Source organism: Rhizopus delemar, genomic scaffold (assembly GCF_000149305.1).
Source record: "Rhizopus delemar RA 99-880 supercont3.1 genomic scaffold, whole genome shotgun sequence".
NCBI classification, from domain to species: Eukaryota; Fungi; Mucoromycota; class Mucoromycetes; order Mucorales; family Rhizopodaceae; genus Rhizopus; species Rhizopus delemar.
In genome coordinates, this window is record NW_027137827.1 from 2,147,734 (window position 1) to 2,164,616 (window position 16,883).

A 16,883-nucleotide genomic window follows, 5' to 3' on the forward strand; every position below is an offset into this window, starting at 1 on the left:
TCTTTACGGTTAAAAGCGGGTGTCATTTCAGTTGTCCAAAAATCCTTAAGCCATTCATCCGTTGGTGGTGAGCGTCTACCACAAATCTTATCCAGGCTGTCGTAAATAGTGTCACATAGTTGTTGGTGTATTGAATCAATGTATTGACAAGCCTCAGTTCTATTAGGGAAAGAAAGTGATGACTGGTGGGGTAGTATTATCTGTAGATTTTCAGTGAATACTTCTTTGTAAGAGTTTCTGAAACGTGGATGTTTGAGTTTTCCAATATTCCAGGTAACGCGTTGTGGAGGCAAATGGGCTTGGAGGTTAGAGGGCAAGTCAAATGACATTGACATGAACTTGTGGTTTGAACTGAGAGAAAGATCATGCCTTATGTGTATAGATGGCGAGATCAATTCGTTGTTGCTGAGAAAAAAGTCAATGATGCTTGTACCCTGAAATGTATACGAGGTAGGTTGTCCATGTGTAAGACGTTGATTCCAGAGTATAAGATTATGGGAGCACATCCAGTTGTAGAAAATTCGCCCTCGTGGGTCTATTCGAGTGTCGCCTGTGTAAGATCCCAGGCGAGCATTAAAATCACCGCATAATATAGTATTGGTCGTATTAGTGTATTGCAAAGGTAGTGTATCTAGTATCGTTGTTACTTCTTCCTCATCTAAAGAGGGTGATAAATATAGGCAGTGGATCAATATTTTAGAGGCCAAGACAATAGATAGAGAATACTTAGCTAATAGGGAGTGAGTATGAGTAATTTGGTAGACTGGTAGTTTGCATCGCGGATTCACCAGAAGAGCCAGATCAAGCTGTCCAATACCCGTGATAGAGTTCCGTGGTATACCATAGGTGTAATATTCGGCCCAGGTAGTCTTGTATCTTGTGGGTGATAGTAACCAAGTCTCAGTGAGAAAGAGTAAGTCTGAATTATGTGAGAGTTGCAGGATTGGATAGATAGATTGCTTTGGCATTCCGGTTGCATTGAATAATGAGATTCTGAGAGGACTCATTATATTAATTACGCAAGGAAAGAGAAGCTCGATCATCAGGCTGAACAGGTTCTTCATCGGTGATCATATTGATGTCGTCTGAGTCATGCGCGTTGGAGGTATCTTCGTCTGAGGCAGGTGATTGATCAAAAATGTTTGATAAGTGAGGGTTACAAGCCGAGGCAAGTGTGTCATAGAATTTCTTGGAAATCCATTGTTTGTCGTAGAAGAAGCGGGCCACAGCATACTTGACTGGAGCACGGATGTGTTGTATGGCACGTTCAAGGCGCGTAATTTGGTGTTCTTTAGCGATTTTGTCACGTTCTGTAGTGGAGAGAGGCGAGGTTTGGGTCTTCAAGGATGGATCCACTATTGGGATTAAAGTTCTCTTTAGGTGTAATTCGGTGTTTTGTTAAGAGTTCAATAAATTCGTTTTCATAGTCGTTGTGGATGAGGATAGCGGCTGTGTGGCGTGCAGGGTAGTGAATGTCTAGAAGACGCGCATTGTTGACACCAAGACGGCGGAAAGTTGTACGGAGGGTTCCAATAGGGATACGAGCCTTCGTAGGGATGTAGAGGTATTTGAAGCCTTGGTTTGGAGATGGTGGTTGGAAGACACGTGCGGCAGCAGCTTCACGTTGAACACGGCGTAGTTCTCTTTGGCGGAGCATCGACTGTTTGAGGGAATCTAACTTGGCTTTATTGTGCCAAGGTGCGTCCGGGAAGCCGATACGTTGTGAAGATTCCGGAATAGTTGGAAACTCATCCGACGAGGCCTGTTGGTGAGCTTGGGGTGATTGCGTGTACATAGTGGTTATTTGGTTCTGCAGCTTCTGAATAGCTTCATGGGCCTTAGAAAGTTCGGCGGTCAAATATTCAGCTGTTTTTTGTAATTGTATAATCAATGGTTGCGAATCTTCAGTCACAGTTGATAGTTGGGTGGGTACTGAGTTAGCTGTGTTAGAATCTTCGAGAGTGTTCGAAAGTTCCACATTGTGAGGTGATTGAGACGATTGTTCGTCAAAAGTAGCTGTACACTGTAAAAGTTGGTACATAGGGTGTGCCTTAATATATTTATGGCAAGAAGTGCACATAAACTGTGGTTGAGTTGGATCGCGTGAAGATGAGCCATGGCGGTGAAAAGTAGTGGTCGCCTTGCACGCAGGACATGTGATTCGTTTACGGTAGGTTTTGAAAAGTGTGTCAAGTTCAACCAGCTGCTCTTCTGTGAGAGTAGGTAGTTGAGCCTTGTTGTAAGGGCCTCTCGTGGGTGGCATTTACTATTGTCGGTGGTTGTGATGTAGGAATGTGGTTTTGAATAATGTATGAAAGTGCCTTTGCGTCGCTTGCCAAAAAAGGAAAAAGTTTATAGAAAGTATTGGAAAGCGGAAAAAAGTCTTCCATCCCATGATTACAGTGAGAACGGTAAACTTTGTCACTTTGGGAAACTGAAATGTCCGTAACCAAAAAATAAATGTCACTTCCAAAAATTTATGACACCACATTTGCATACCTTGGCGTTCCATTCAAACCGGGTGGCTATCTTGATTCAGAGGAACTAATTCAACGTAATACCCACAAGGCTCTTGCAAAGATGAACATGCTGTCATCCATTGGTGTGATTCCTTCTGGTTTTTCCAAGCTTCTCTGCACTAGATTCTACCCTCACATCGTTCGGCCTCAGCTCGAGTACAGCTTAGCTATCAATCGTTTCACGGTCCATCAACTTCACGCTCTGGAGGAAGCCCAGAATAGTTGCATCAGGAAAATCAACGGTACTCGAGGTAAAGCGTCCACTAAGGTTATGCTCCACATGTCGAGTCAGTATATTACAAGCATAGTTCCTCTTTCGTTCTCTACATTTACTTGAAGATATACTGCTTCGCCACCTACTGTCTTACATCCAGTGTACCAAAGGACATCAATGGTACCTTCTCTCTCGGACTTCCCTTTTGAAAATGGCGCTATCTACTACTGACGAACCTGATACCCGCTCATTCAAGGCTGCTAAGCGTCGATTTCTGCAACAGAACCTAGAGATCCGTCAACATTTCCGAACCTCCAATCAGCTTTCTCACTGCCGTCGATCGATCTCTATAGATCCTATACTCTGGTTACCCATATCCAAGTCAGAGCGTAGCTGCAGTATATGCTGGAGACTAGGCTGGATCCCTGGTGGCAAGTCAAGACCATGTCCAAAACGCCCTATGCAACAGCTCTCTAAGAACCATGCTATCAACTGCCTTGATATGCACCGACGCTTGTTTATACCTGAAACTGTCCAGGATCCACTGTCATTTCTTCTGAACATACTCCCTCTACGTCCTTCGATTTCCCCCCCCCAAGTTCTGCTCTCACCTGGCATCAGCGATGGCCGATTATACGTTCCATACTGCATGAGTTAGACCAGCTACACCATGACAAACTGATCCCTGCCAAATACCCCTATGGTCAAAAGCTTCTTATATGGTTAAGTCAATTCCTTTAGCTTTTCTTTGATAACTCCACTCATTCCTCCCCTTTCACAATTTTTACTCTTGCTCCCAAAAGAGGTTTTTTTTTTCTAAGCATGAACATCCTAAAGGATTGATCTGGTCCAGACGGACGATTATTATAATATTTTTGCGCTCAATTGGAGCTTAAATAAAAGACTATAAAGAAAATTTATGACACTAAGCCAAAAATAATTGTCCCCAAAAAAACCCCATTCGCCCCTTTGTCCCTCACTTTTTTTTTCTCTCACTTTTTCTCTCGATGAGAGAAAATAAAAATAATGACATTCCTTTTTCACATTTGTAAAACTGAAGCAAATAGAAAAAGAAAAAAAAAATGAAGCAGATACTGTATTTTGTGGTTATGAATTTCCTTCATCAGCAAAACTGTATAACCATAATTATGATGTTCATGTGAATATGTTACAAGTGACCATAAACAAAAGTAGGAGCTGGGCATTTTTAAACAAGAAGATAATGTGCTCACTTTTTTTTTTTTCTTTAGAAACAAGTGTAGTTGAAAGAATAGATGGTAAATTCAATTGCCCTGATTGTCGCAGCAAACTTTCTACTTTTAGGTCATTCAACAATCATGTGCAAAAAAAACATAAAGGAACCTGTTCAACCTTATCCAGAGCAGAAAAAGGACGCGATTTGGAAACAGACGATGACGAAAACACGTCCTCAGTTCTTATAAAGCACCATAAGCCTAGTAAAAGGGAGATTGATTTTAGTGTTGACAACTCAGTTACATTTCTAACAAGCACCCAATTTGATGATGACACCGCAGTTTTACTAGCCTGTAATTCACTGTCGAGTTCGCCTCGTATTCAAGACAACTGTGTCTTGGCCGCAAAAATTGGAAAATTGAAACCCATTTTGTTGAGATCCTCAAATGGTAAAATCTATCCTTTTCTCACAGCTTCAGACAATATAAGTGATGTATTATCTGATGAACCAATTGGCACTTGGAGTCTCCCAACAATGAACAAAACAGTTACCGAAGACTCTTCAATTTTAACAAATGCAGATGACCTATTTAAACATATTATTAGCACAAGTCCGATCTACAGACACATAGCTGATCAACAATACGTCGAACTTAGCAAACAAATTACTCAAGAAATAAACAAGGACTGGGCCTTCTTTTCGCAACTCAGATTTGCAACATCACAAATTTTTGCAGGAAGTATTCTATTAAGTGGATCGACGGCATTACTCATAAAATGCGTTGAATCTTATGGTAGATTGAAGACGGTTGACTCGCGTCACGAACGTAGAACAAGTTTGGCTGCCCACCAATCTTCGTTCCCAAAAATAAAATCAAAATATGGTCAGGTAGCATTTTGCCTGACTCAAGACGATAACACAACCAAATTAAAAATTGGAGCAACCAGTTGTAATTTACTGGTGACTTCAAGCATGCGTTTAGATAAGCAAACGATAACAAATAAGACAATCGAAATGGGACCGAATACCAGCAACTTTGTGCCACTACCAGATGCCAAAGTTTTCTCAACACGGATCACTTAAAACTGGAAAAAATACTGCTTGAAGATGAAACAGCTACTTGTATTGATCAGAGTTATATATTTTATCAACTTCGTCAGTTAAGATCGAAATTTTACTGCCTGTCAACTCATTCATTATGTCGATCGTTCAGTTCAACTATATCTGATATTTCCTATCGCCCGTATACCATTTGGACGCTTTGCGAATACGATTCTCCTCAATGTAATAAATGATCGAAGTCCGTTCTCCATTTATCACGTGTCGCTGCGTCTTCCTTCTAGGGTCTTCTCTATATTATTAAGTACTGCGTCATTTAAAACTATATTATTAATCTTAGCTACTGTAGTCGATTGTTGATTAGTATAAATACTCTCATATATTTTATTCAATAAAGGGCATTCTATTTTTACGAGAACTAGCCGTCGTATAATTATTATTAACCAATAATAACCTATTCTTATTTCTGAGTCTATTCCTATTTTGTTCGTAAGCAAGAAATTTACACTCAAACATTGGATTTTGTGACGCGCTTTACCGATTTCCTTATTGGTAAATGACATAGGCTGAAAGAAGCATCCCATATTTCATTGACAATATCAACTCACAATACTTCAAATTATCATGGTATTATCACTATTCAAAGCCATATAAATATCCATCTGAATTCTACTCAATAAACAGTATCTGATTATTCATAACTTTTATATCGTGTATTTTTCCTTTGTAAACTCTGATTCCTTTTTATTCCTATTATTATGTCCGACAATCGCTACAAACTCTCAATCAATTGCTTCGCAGGTTCTCGTATCTGCCCTTTTTTTTTTTTTTTTGCATCTAAAATGCCTTTGATCCTTTAATGTGCTGAGCATTAAATATAAGCATTTACCTTTTCTAGACATAGTGCTGCATTTTAGATGAACTTATAAAGCATCTTTTAATAAATCCACACTAGCAATTAGAGACATGGTCATCCTGATCCATTCCCTTTTTTATAAATCCTCATCAATGCTTCGTGATAATTTTTACGTGGTTTTATGTGATTCTTTCTGCTTTTTGTTTTGTTAATGTTTCTCATATGTTGACCTCACGTCGTAGACGACTTTTTCAAAGCGGTTCGTGAAACCCCTTTACTTGCTACTATGGTGTAATTTTTTATAATGTTTATCTTTTTGTCATATGGCCTTAAGAGTTTAGAAGTGAATTTAGTTTGTTCGTAGTAATTGATCACCAGGTCTTGTACTGTAGATAAAACAATAAAAAGTAATAAACTGTTTTCTTGATAAAAGAATATAAAGTTGATACGATGAAGCTAATTCGACTTCAAAGGGCTTGACTTGCTTGAGTTATAAGGTAAAGATCAAAGAGTTTTAATAATGTAATTTTGCTTCCTTTAATGGCTTGTAAGAATTAACGTTTTATAAAATAGAATAAAGTAGATGAAAAAGAATAAAAATAAGACTTGAGTTAAGTATTGATATTGGATTTGCTTGTTGTAAGTGACCACCAGATCTTGTTAAGTAGATCAGTCTTGTTTGTAATAGAGTAATTGGATAAGAGTTTTGAAAGTGTTTACAATGAAGATAATTGGCTTCAAGGGACTTGTCTTGCGTGTATTTTAAGAGTGTTATACCAAAAGATTCAGATAAAAATACTTGATTTATTGATAAAATATATTTAAGATATATAATTGAAGAGAAGTCCAGATAAAAGTCATAAAAAGGTTGTCCTTTTTATATTCAAAAAAAAGATATAAAATTTTAGGAAAGGATTTCTCGATCAGGAATCAAATCCAAAAGAAGAAATAAAGTTGAAATAAAAAATAAAGTTGAAATAAAAAATAAAGTTCAAAAGAAAAATAAAGTTCAAAAGAAAAATAAAGTTCAAATGAACTTTAAGTTACAACATGTAACCATGACCGTGGCTTGACTTGACCTTGTTGTTCCTACAATAAAAATGAACTCGAGATTTATTTAGTGTAACTTGTTAGTACTTGGGACTTGGCTTGTGTTAAAGTGATGTAGATTTGTTTAAATTGAGGTTTGAAGTCTTGAATGACTTGAGTTTAGGTAACTTGATTGAACGTTTAACAGTTCTTTAGAGTAAATTGTCTTTGAGTAGTGACCACCAGATCTTTTTAGATCAATAAGGTTAAGAATAAGATTGTTTGATAAACGATAAAAATAAAAGGGAACTTTCTTGATTTGTGATAACTCGGGTATCAGATCAGAAAGAATAAGTAAAAATAAAAAGAAAAGAAAAGGTAATTGTGACCCAATAAGAAAAGATTGCTTTTTAAGCGCAAGAGGATTTGATTTATTGAATTTATTGGATAATGTTATTTTGTTTAAAAATATTCATCTTATTTATATAAAAATTGGCGTGGCTTATTGTTTGTGTTGTTTGACATCTATGTCGAACGACATCAATGTCGCTGGACATCAAAATTATTCTTGTGATCAGCATTGTTCTCTTGATCTAAAATTTCATCATTTGTGCTACATTAGATAAAAGATATTTCAAAGTGAGGTTATAAGAGGGGAGATATATATGATTATTGTTATTTTAAAGGTTGGCTTGTAGTAAGTGAGTTAAATTGGGTAAAGTTTGCTTGTAGAGCTTGATTTAAGGTAGTGATTGCCTTGTAAGTTGTTGTTTTGTATGGAATTTAAGCAGATGCTTGATAAGTAGTGACCACCAGATCTTATGCGTAAGATCAATACGATGTTTCTTGATAAAAGTTAAAGTAGAGTAAAAAGTTTAGGTAAACAGGGACTTTCTTGTTAAAGTTTGTTAATTATTGAGTAGAAATATATGATTTATTTAAACTGACTAACATTTTCTTTACAAAAAGATGGGATATATATATATGAATATTTTCTTTTTTTCTTTTTAGCTTTTCTTATTTTTTTTTTGACTTTTTTCATTTTTCAACTTTTTTCAATTTTCGACTTTTTTCATATTTTGACTTCTTTCACTTTTGCTTCGTGTGACCTCTTTATTCACTTCTATTGTCACATTATTATTTTTTTGTTTATCTTCAGGGACTGAGGTCCCTCCTCTTCGTTTCGTTAAATGATTAAATATCGTCCAAAAATCCGGTTCAACGTTTATCCGGATAAAGTTTAAAAATGATCCCGTCCGGGTTCGAACCGAAGACCTTCGCCGTGTAAAGGCGACGCGATGACCAACTACGCCACAGGACCATTTTACGATGTGATATGTGCTATGTTGGTTAGGACCGCCTCTTTTTTCCAAATGAAACACCGATGGGTCCGGGAGAAGATGACCGGAATAGACTAGAGTATGGACCGGAAGGTTATTTGACCCTGAGTGGTGGTCGTGCTGAGACTGAAATGAAGGTGGAAGTTAAGGGTCCTAAAGAGGGTCCTTATCCTAATGCTTGATCAGTCGCTAATGAAGATGGTAATGGTGGCCTTATGTATTTTTTGAAGAATAATGGTGGTCCCATTAAATTGTAGATGTATAACGGAGTGGCTAGCAGCCAATGAAAAGTATAAAAGGATGTTTGATTTTTATTGAATAAACGATATACAGTCTTCTCTTTTCTTTTTATTATATTTCTTTTTACACTTACTTTACGCCTTTAAAGTCAATACTAGTTCTCTTTTTCCTGGTTACTGTTTTAAATTTCAAGCTATTCAAGGTAAAGCATAATCAGGGGAAAAGCATATATCAACGAATGATAGGTGACTGGTAAATCTGGTTGATAAACTCTACTCGGTTCGGAGATATGTTTATGCGAAGCGCTACGGGAAATATGATTGGCTGAATGGTCTATAGTGGAGAACGGGTATAGTCAACACCAACTGAAGGAGGACCCCTGGGTTGATCAGGTGACCTGCAACTTGCTGGCGGAGCTCAAGTGAATTGATGGCCATATACAGTTGGGGTGCACTTTCCTTTTTTTGTCGGTGAGGTTCTAGGTTTAGCTGGGTGGTTCGATATATATTGGGTGCTTCTTCCGATGACATTCGCTCAGATCATATGTTTTGTTTTCTCTCTTCCGTTTGACGTTTTCTTTTGTCTGATGTTTTATTTTCTTTCCTTATCATCAGTTACCCCCGTCCATGTCCTGATCTGTTTATTTTTTGTTAATGCTACTGATTCTCTGATAATACTTTATGCATTTGCAAAAGTGTATAAAGTCTTGTAAATTGTTATTGAATAAAGTATCGAAAAATCGACCTATTTTTTACTTTATTTTTTTATTCTTTCTTTTGAATAATCAAGGTTCCCTTCAATCTTTGTTTATTCACTCGCTCTTATACGTACACTTGCCTTTATCTATTTGGTATTTCTCTTATTATTCTGGTACCAATTGCTCGAAGTAGGTTTTTTCAGTCGGCCTAGGTTCTCGTTCGAATTGAAGTGAATTAATAGAAAATCAAATAGGCAACTTCAGTGGATATATCTTTACCGTCTTATACAAGTCCTTCAAAAAAGTATATCTTCTCCCTTAGTACATTATCAGAAAATTTCAATTTTAGAAAAAATAATAGTTGATTTGTCCGGTCCGGAATTGTATTTGACCGGACTGTCACATGACTTATAACGCACTCCAAAAGCAATATTCGCCTTTTATAGTGTTCTTTGCTCCTAATGGTTTTTGATGTATCCATTATTCTTAACTCGATATATAAATAGTATTAATAAGATACATGTAAAATATATCAGACAGCAGCGCCGTATTTCGACATACTTTAAACATGGTTCATATTCAATTTATGAAAAATCAGAGCAGTGAATGCTTTACAAGGATTTATTACAGTCTTTTCTCTATTATTCAGTCATAGGCAATTCTACTCCTTTAATTTAGTACAAATTGTTTTAATATAGCTCCTGCTGCAATGCCACATAAAAATAAATCAACTTGAGAAATAGTTATAAATGGTTCATTTGCATAACCAGGAACATATCTTCATACTAAAATTTACTTATACTGGACCTACAGCTATAATTAATTAAAGTATCTTGAAAAGGATTCAATTGAATCTCCATAAAAAAGATATAAATACTAGATACAATAGTATTAAATAAAAATATAACTTTTTAAGTCTGGTTGAATTTTATAGTCTTTTTTTATTTTACGAAATATTGCCCACAAGAATCTTCGGCCTTGTTATATAAAAGTAATAATAATTGAGAAAGAGATAGAAACAAAGATCAAGAAAAAGTTTGAATACTTTTTGAGACTGGTCTTTATTTCAGTTTAAGCTGAAGTAAAATTTATTCTTACTGAAATCAGGTAGTGAATCTGCATTGGATGAGTCGGCCATAAAAAGACTAAAAAAATATAATGATAGCGCTAACGCAATTGGATATAAGATGGGTATTCGTTTTATCTATGATCACAAAGAGCAAGGATTCGATATCGCTAATGCCGAAGTTGCTCTACTAAATATTGACGCCACTAAAAACATGATGAAGGCAAATTGCTCCGAGCGAGGATGATTAATACTGAAGGAACTTATTACTTTTTAAAAGATAGCGTCAACAATATCTACACCTGGATTATTAAAATTATTAGCCTTACTACTAGATTTTGTTTGATAAAGTTGAATTGTATGTCGCTACTCCTCAATTTAAGCTTTATTTCTCTACATGTTTTGGCGACTTGGAGGATGTTAAAGACGGCATAAAGATGCTGCTCGCAATTAGAAACGATATTGAAAGAATCGGTCATGAAGTGAAAAAAGATCATAGGCAAAAAAAAAAGAACAAGTATCATAAGTTTTTACGTAATAAATCTCCATGAACACAGGGCTGCTCTTTCCCTCTCAACTTATTTTACATCATCACGTAAAGATGCCTTGTACTCTGTCGTCTCACCAAATGATTCTATCATTTAAATGAAAGCACCTGCCTTTAAATGCCTTTACTGAATATGAACGATTCTTTTTTCTTAAAACATAATTTTAATAATTTGTTTCTAATACCAAACTCCAGCGACTCTTTTATAATAGCCCAGTCATTGTTGATGTTTTCTTTTGTATCTATAGCTGCTACAAACACTCCTTTAACATAAACTGTCTCCTTTTCCTTTTTTTTTTAAAAAAAAAAGAATATACTATCCTTTTAGATAACCTAAAGAGTTTGGTATAGGAGTTTTCCAATCCGATCAGGTATTATATTGGACGTCATAGTAACTAGAGATTCTACTAACAATCCAAATCTGGATTTAAAACTTAGTTTGTGCCCTTTTATGCTTTTCAAAGGCTTTCAAAACGGGAGGGGGTTATCTTCATAAATATTATAATTTAAAAGTGCAGCGTTTTTTTTGTTCTTGTTCCTACAATAAGGAAAATTTTTGATGACGGAAAGACGGTTTCAGCAGGAGAGAACACTAGAGATATGCTTTGGTTTATATTTCTAGATTTTCCAAGTAGTCAAAAAGAGAAAGGACTACAGTCATCTTTATCTTGACTATGTCTTTTTTTGATTGTAAAAATCCTTTACTTCTTTTTTGGGCTTATATCTTTTACATCAGGTAAGTTTTCAATAGTTTAAAGAGTAGATTGTAGCCTTCAGTCTCAAATGATTTGTAGCAAATTTATTTTAAGTGTATTCTAAATATAAAGCGTATACATTAGTGAAATCTTTCTGATTGATTTTCTTGATATGCCTCTATTTGAAAGAAGATGCTCTTGGTCCGAGCTGCTACATTTTCAATCGAACAAACCATATAAATTTTACATATATCGCAAAGGTTCATTTCAATCTGCTGCACTAATGGTACATTTGTCCTAACAAAACACGCGGACTTTGGTATCTGTTGCCAAATCCTCAAGCTTTTTCAGAAAGATCTGTGCTTTATACTTGGACTTGCCATGTTCATCCTGATCAAGCTAGCTGTCTGGCTATTGCCTTTGTTCTTCATGGACGAGGTAACACTAGAGCCGATGGCCTCATATGGTGATAATAAACTTTGAGTGTTGTGTCATGCTAGCTTGTCAAGAAGGAGGGATGCTTACAAAAGCTTGGGTGTCAGAACGCTGCTGATATGGCACTTCTGAACCTATCCTTTCAAACATCAAATTTGTTTCAAGATCGTTAGAAAAAGAACGCATGCTCCAAGTTGAGGGTTTCTTTCATTTTCTATAAAAAAGTTATCGAATCCTTATCACATGAACCACAAATGGTCTTGTCAGCTCCTATTTTTCATTTTAACATCACAAAACCATCCAGCTGTCCAGCTGTGGTCTGAATGACAAGTTCTTTATTCAAATCAAAAGGTTTCAATCAGACACATTGTATCTTTTGGTGTAAAGCGACTATTTTCATCATTTTTTTGCTTCTTGTAAACTTTTTTTCTTTTTATTGGGACCATAACAAAGAAAATAAATAAGAAATACATTTTTTATTATACAAAAACTTTTGTGGTATTGATAACATAGATAAAGAACCTGTAGATATGAAACTAAGCTGTTTCAATTTTACATTTGATCTTCAAACTATCTACCGAATAATTCAATCATCAGCCAGACCTGAAGATTTTAGACTAGTGTTATGTGATGGGAGTATAGATTTGATGCAAAAGACTTTTACAAATAGCTTTCTTTACAACTGTAATAAAAGAAACAAGACCAAATGACAATAAAAAGCTATAGTACATTGTAAAGAATTTGGGTTCTTTCAGTTTAGAAGGATCATAAAGATATACGCATCTTTATTGCGATAATTTTGGACTATCATTAATCATGTTTTCATTAATGTCAACCTTTAAGGTTGAGAGGCCTTTTTCTAAAGTATTCTCAATCATGTCATAGTACATGTCTTTGATCCCTTGACATTTTTCATGACCTCTCTGATAGGCTTTCTAGCAAGATGACTTTATATACCACAGCTCTGCTCTAGTATACCATATCTCCATTTGTATTATCTGAAAAACGGTCTCAAAAGAGCTGAAGGAGTTTTCATGAATTGTTATGGTGACTAGGATAAAAAGCTGAAATGCTTTATAGATCACTATTGCTAAAACGGATATTCAATATTTTTGTTTAATAATCCTGTGTTCAAGCAGACTTATTCATGAGCTATCAGCTTGTAAAGCTATTTATATTCTTTATTGGTTTAATAAATTATAAATCATGGTTTCCATTTTCTTTTTTTAGTGTAATACTAAAATCATCTCCCTTCTTTTTCTGTGCATCAATGACATTCGAAAATAGATTGATTATAGATGCTATTGAAATTAAAAAAAAAGAGAACAAGGAGAGGAGGAGGGTTAGTGAAAGAAAAGGAGAATGATACTCCCAAATAGTATATAATTTTGAGTTTATACAACTGTATTATACAGCATAAAAAACAACAACTTTTATTACTATTATTCAGATGAAATAAGGAAATTATTGTTATCCTGCCATGCCTTTTCTAGTTGACATAATTCCTTTGCATACTCTGGATTGGGTGAAGTACTAGATTGCCAATCCGTCTCTAGAAAACTACTTACTCTACCATGCACTCTGTTTTCCATCTTCATCAGTTCAGTGATGAATCCAATGTTGGGTGACATGGTGGGTCTAGCTTTAATAACATGCCTATAAGCTTGTTTCAACGTCCATTTTTCAGAAGTAACAAGATAAGCCAGAATGGCAGTGATCGAACGTGACTTTCCGGCCTTACAGTGAACATAAATAGGTTCATGATTCCTTTTGGCTTCCTCTATTAACGAATGTTAACTCTTGCAATATCGCTTATGACTCTATTTTACCAATAAAATGAACAGCCTGCATCATGACAAGTTCAATATTTTTCATTTCCACTGTATCTCTTGCTGCGACTTTATGATATATTACATTTGAACCCAATCCTTCATCTTGACATTCTTCAGCCATGTTTAATACTCTCTTGATACTACGAGCCTCCAATTGGTTTGCTTGTTCCTTTGTTTCGATCTCAGGACCGACATATAAGAAACCTCGAATGATTTCAGAAATAATAAAACTAAATTCAGTCTCTGTTCTTGGTGAAGCAGTCATCAAACCCAGTTCTTCATCTTCATTGACACGATTCAGATTGGGCTGTGGCTGTACAGGTTGTGCTTGCTGTTCCTGCTGCTGCAATTCGGATCTTCTTTTAGCTCTGCGTGCTAACGCATTTGCATTATTGACACGTGCAGCTTGGGTATCTAGACTAAACAGACTAGTACGTCTGTGGTTTTTGGAGTCACCAATAGTATAACTAACAGAACGTCTTGGTATATAATTAAGTTTTGTATTATTATTGTTATTAAGTATAATTTGCTGTTGCTGTTGTTGTTGTTGATGGTGATGATGATGATGCTGTTGTTCTTGTTGTTGAGGAATGAGATGAGTAGTGCCAGCACTTGATTCAATCCATTCTTCAATGTCTTCAAAAGCGTGAAATCCACCAGAAAGATAATAGACTTTTCCTTCATTTTTTGTAAATTTTTCAAGCACTTTGAGTAGCGTCCATGCTTGTGAAGTCTGATCTTCTTCTGACATATCTTCATCATAAACAACCCAAACCTTCTTTTTTAGTGAAACTTGCTCTTGCTGTTTTTGCTGATATTCATCTCTTCCTTCTGATGTTGTAATAAAATTTTCTAAATTGAAATTCGATACAGTACCTCGTTGATACCGTTTGATGAGTAGTGATGGCAAGTTGACATTTAAGGAACCGCGGATTCTCCGTTTTTGGTAGTCCATCAAACTACGTACGTCAATTAAGGTCACATTGCATGCTTCTTCCAACAATTTGACCAGTTCGTCCGATCGAATAGGGATACCCTGTGTCTTTACTCGGGACTCTGAGTGAGTACGGTTGAGTGAAGGAGTATAGAGATTGCTAGTGGGGATCTGAAGGTGTTGGTGACTAATGGAGCGGTGAGGTGTCAGTGGAGGGTTACTACTACCCACTTTGGATAAAAGTGTTTGAGGATCATCACCTTTGGTGTTGATGGATAACGTCAATTTATCTAGTTTTGCACGTTGCTTAGGGTCCAAAGAGAGATCAGCCAAGGTGAGTGTGTCAGAGTGGTTGAATTTAGATAAATGACCAAATGTGAATGAATGTCTAACTTTGGTGTCTTTTAAAGAAGTAAATTGTTTATGACGTGGTTGTTGGTCAGCAGAATATCTCTTTCTTTGTCGAGGTAAAGTGACGGTTGATTTAGATAGAATTGGTCCATCTTTATTATTAATGATTGTATTTATATTTGGTAATGATACAGAAGCTCTTGGTTGATGATTTATTTCTTTATTCTTATTCTCTTCTGAATGCTTAGACTTTTTTGATAATTGAAATCTTTTTAATAAAGCATTGGCTAAACTACTACTCGTCACTGGCTTTTTCGTTGGTTTCTCTTCTGTTCTTTTTGACTTATTTCGATAACGATCAAAAATCATTTTTTTTGTCTTAAAAAAAGGAAAAAAAAAAAAAATATAATAAATAAATAAACAAAAATAAAGACAAGAAAAAAAAAAAAAGTTATTATATTTTTGTGAGACTGGTTAGAAATTCTTTTTTTTTTTGAGAAAAAAAAAACTTTTTATTTTTTTTTTCTAATGTTTATAATAAAAAGGGGAAAGTGTGAAGCCACGTTTTTCTGTTATTCTTTTTTATATATTTTTATATAATTTTTTTTTACTATGAATTCTATAAAGAATTGATATAGAATGTGCATGTAATTTTTTTTTTCTTTATTTAATTCGTGTAACTGTTTATAACATTGTCATAAAATATATATCTCTATTATTCAATTAAAAAGCGCGGTCATACAAATAATAAACTATAAATAATGTATTTGCCCGTGCCATAAAGCATGGGTCAATTAAAAAAAGAATATCCTTGAATAATTGGTGTAACATTTTCTTTTTTACTATACTCATGCTTGTTTATAAAGTATTTTGTAAAGAGAGAGATCTTCATTATCAAATTAATGTGTGACAGTGTCTAATTATAGAAATAGGAGAGGGTAAACAGGCAAAGAGGGAGGGGAGAACAGTATAAATAGTTTATGTTTCTTTTCTGAAACAAATAAAATATTTAATAGGAGAGTGATGGTCAAAAGAGTAGGAGAAAGAGAAAGTTCTAGACTTTTTTTTTTTTTTTTTTTTTCTTACTAGGTTAATTAACACTATCGAGTACAGTTTTTTTGGGGGTTGGGGATGATGGATATCCTCACCCAAAAGACATATCAGTGCATGTTACTCGATCTAACCAGACAATAAGAACACAGTCATCATGACCAATCTAAACAATATAAAAGTGATGTAAACCATGATATTCTTAAAGAATATGAGTCAGTTGTATATTGGTTTAACATTCTCTCTCATCATCAAGTCTTTAATTGAGCACTATTTCAATTGTCCATCTATCGTACTATTTGCCTTTATTTTTGGTGATTTGGTATTTCTATCGACATCAAGCTATATTTTTCTAAACCACGCTGTATATTCATTACACCAGTCCTACAATTCAATCAATCCATTCCTGATTGAATGAATAAAGGACAAAAGTCCATAAGCTTGAGAATCAGCTTATAAATTAGCAAAGACTCGCCAAGTATCTCAAATTTGTCAATGGCTATTATTGTCATTAGTGTATAGCTTGTATTCATTTAATAGATTGTTTACTTTAAATGCAAAAATGGAAACAATTTTAGTAATGGGTAGGGTGCAATTATTCTACCAAAAAAAAAAGTCAAGTGCACTATTTTCAGGAATAAATGTCGCACTGATTTGTCGCTTTTGTATATTGAATGAATTACAAAATTTGTAAAGATACAACATTACTTTCTGAAAATAGTGTAATTGATTAAATAGTGAATACAAAGTTTTATGTCTTATGAAGTCTATATAATAAAAGATATTTTACGACTAATCTCAAGAAAGACTACTAGCATTAAACA

At 35.0% G+C, this 16,883-nt stretch overlaps 4 protein-coding genes and 1 non-coding gene across 5 annotated transcripts; 2 read left to right on the forward strand and 3 right to left on the reverse strand.

Moving 5' to 3' along the window:
* Positions 1–1,303: 1,303 nt before the first annotated feature.
* On the reverse strand, positions 1,304–2,263 carry RO3G_00850 (uncharacterized protein; the record flags this gene model as incomplete). Its single annotated transcript, XM_067655441.1, has 1 exon — positions 1,304–2,263. The coding sequence occupies one exon, from the start codon at positions 2,261–2,263 to the stop codon at positions 1,304–1,306; it is 960 nt and encodes a 319-aa protein (XP_067511542.1).
* A 317-nt stretch (positions 2,264–2,580) lies between these two features.
* On the forward strand, positions 2,581–2,856 carry RO3G_00851 (uncharacterized protein; the record flags this gene model as incomplete). The annotated part of the gene is made up of 1 exon (XM_067655442.1): positions 2,581–2,856. The coding sequence occupies one exon, from the start codon at positions 2,581–2,583 to the stop codon at positions 2,854–2,856; it is 276 nt and encodes a 91-aa protein (XP_067511543.1).
* Positions 2,857–3,815: 959 nt separating this feature from the next.
* Positions 3,816–5,011, forward strand: RO3G_00852 (uncharacterized protein; the record flags this gene model as incomplete). Its single annotated transcript, XM_067655443.1, has 3 exons — positions 3,816–3,867; positions 4,008–4,190; positions 4,401–5,011. 3 exons carry the CDS (start codon positions 3,816–3,818, stop codon positions 5,009–5,011), a joined length of 846 nt encoding a protein of 281 aa, XP_067511544.1.
* Positions 5,012–8,119: 3,108 nt separating this feature from the next.
* RO3G_19013 lies at positions 8,120–8,193 on the reverse strand. The gene has a single exon. It is a non-coding gene; the product is annotated as a tRNA-Val (tRNA).
* Positions 8,194–13,334: 5,141 nt separating this feature from the next.
* Positions 13,335–15,378, reverse strand: RO3G_00853 (uncharacterized protein; the record flags this gene model as incomplete). The annotated part of the gene is made up of 2 exons (XM_067655444.1): positions 13,335–13,672; positions 13,722–15,378. The coding sequence occupies 2 exons, from the start codon at positions 15,376–15,378 to the stop codon at positions 13,335–13,337; spliced, it is 1,995 nt and encodes a 664-aa protein (XP_067511545.1).
* Between the last annotated feature and the right edge of the window lie 1,505 nt (positions 15,379–16,883).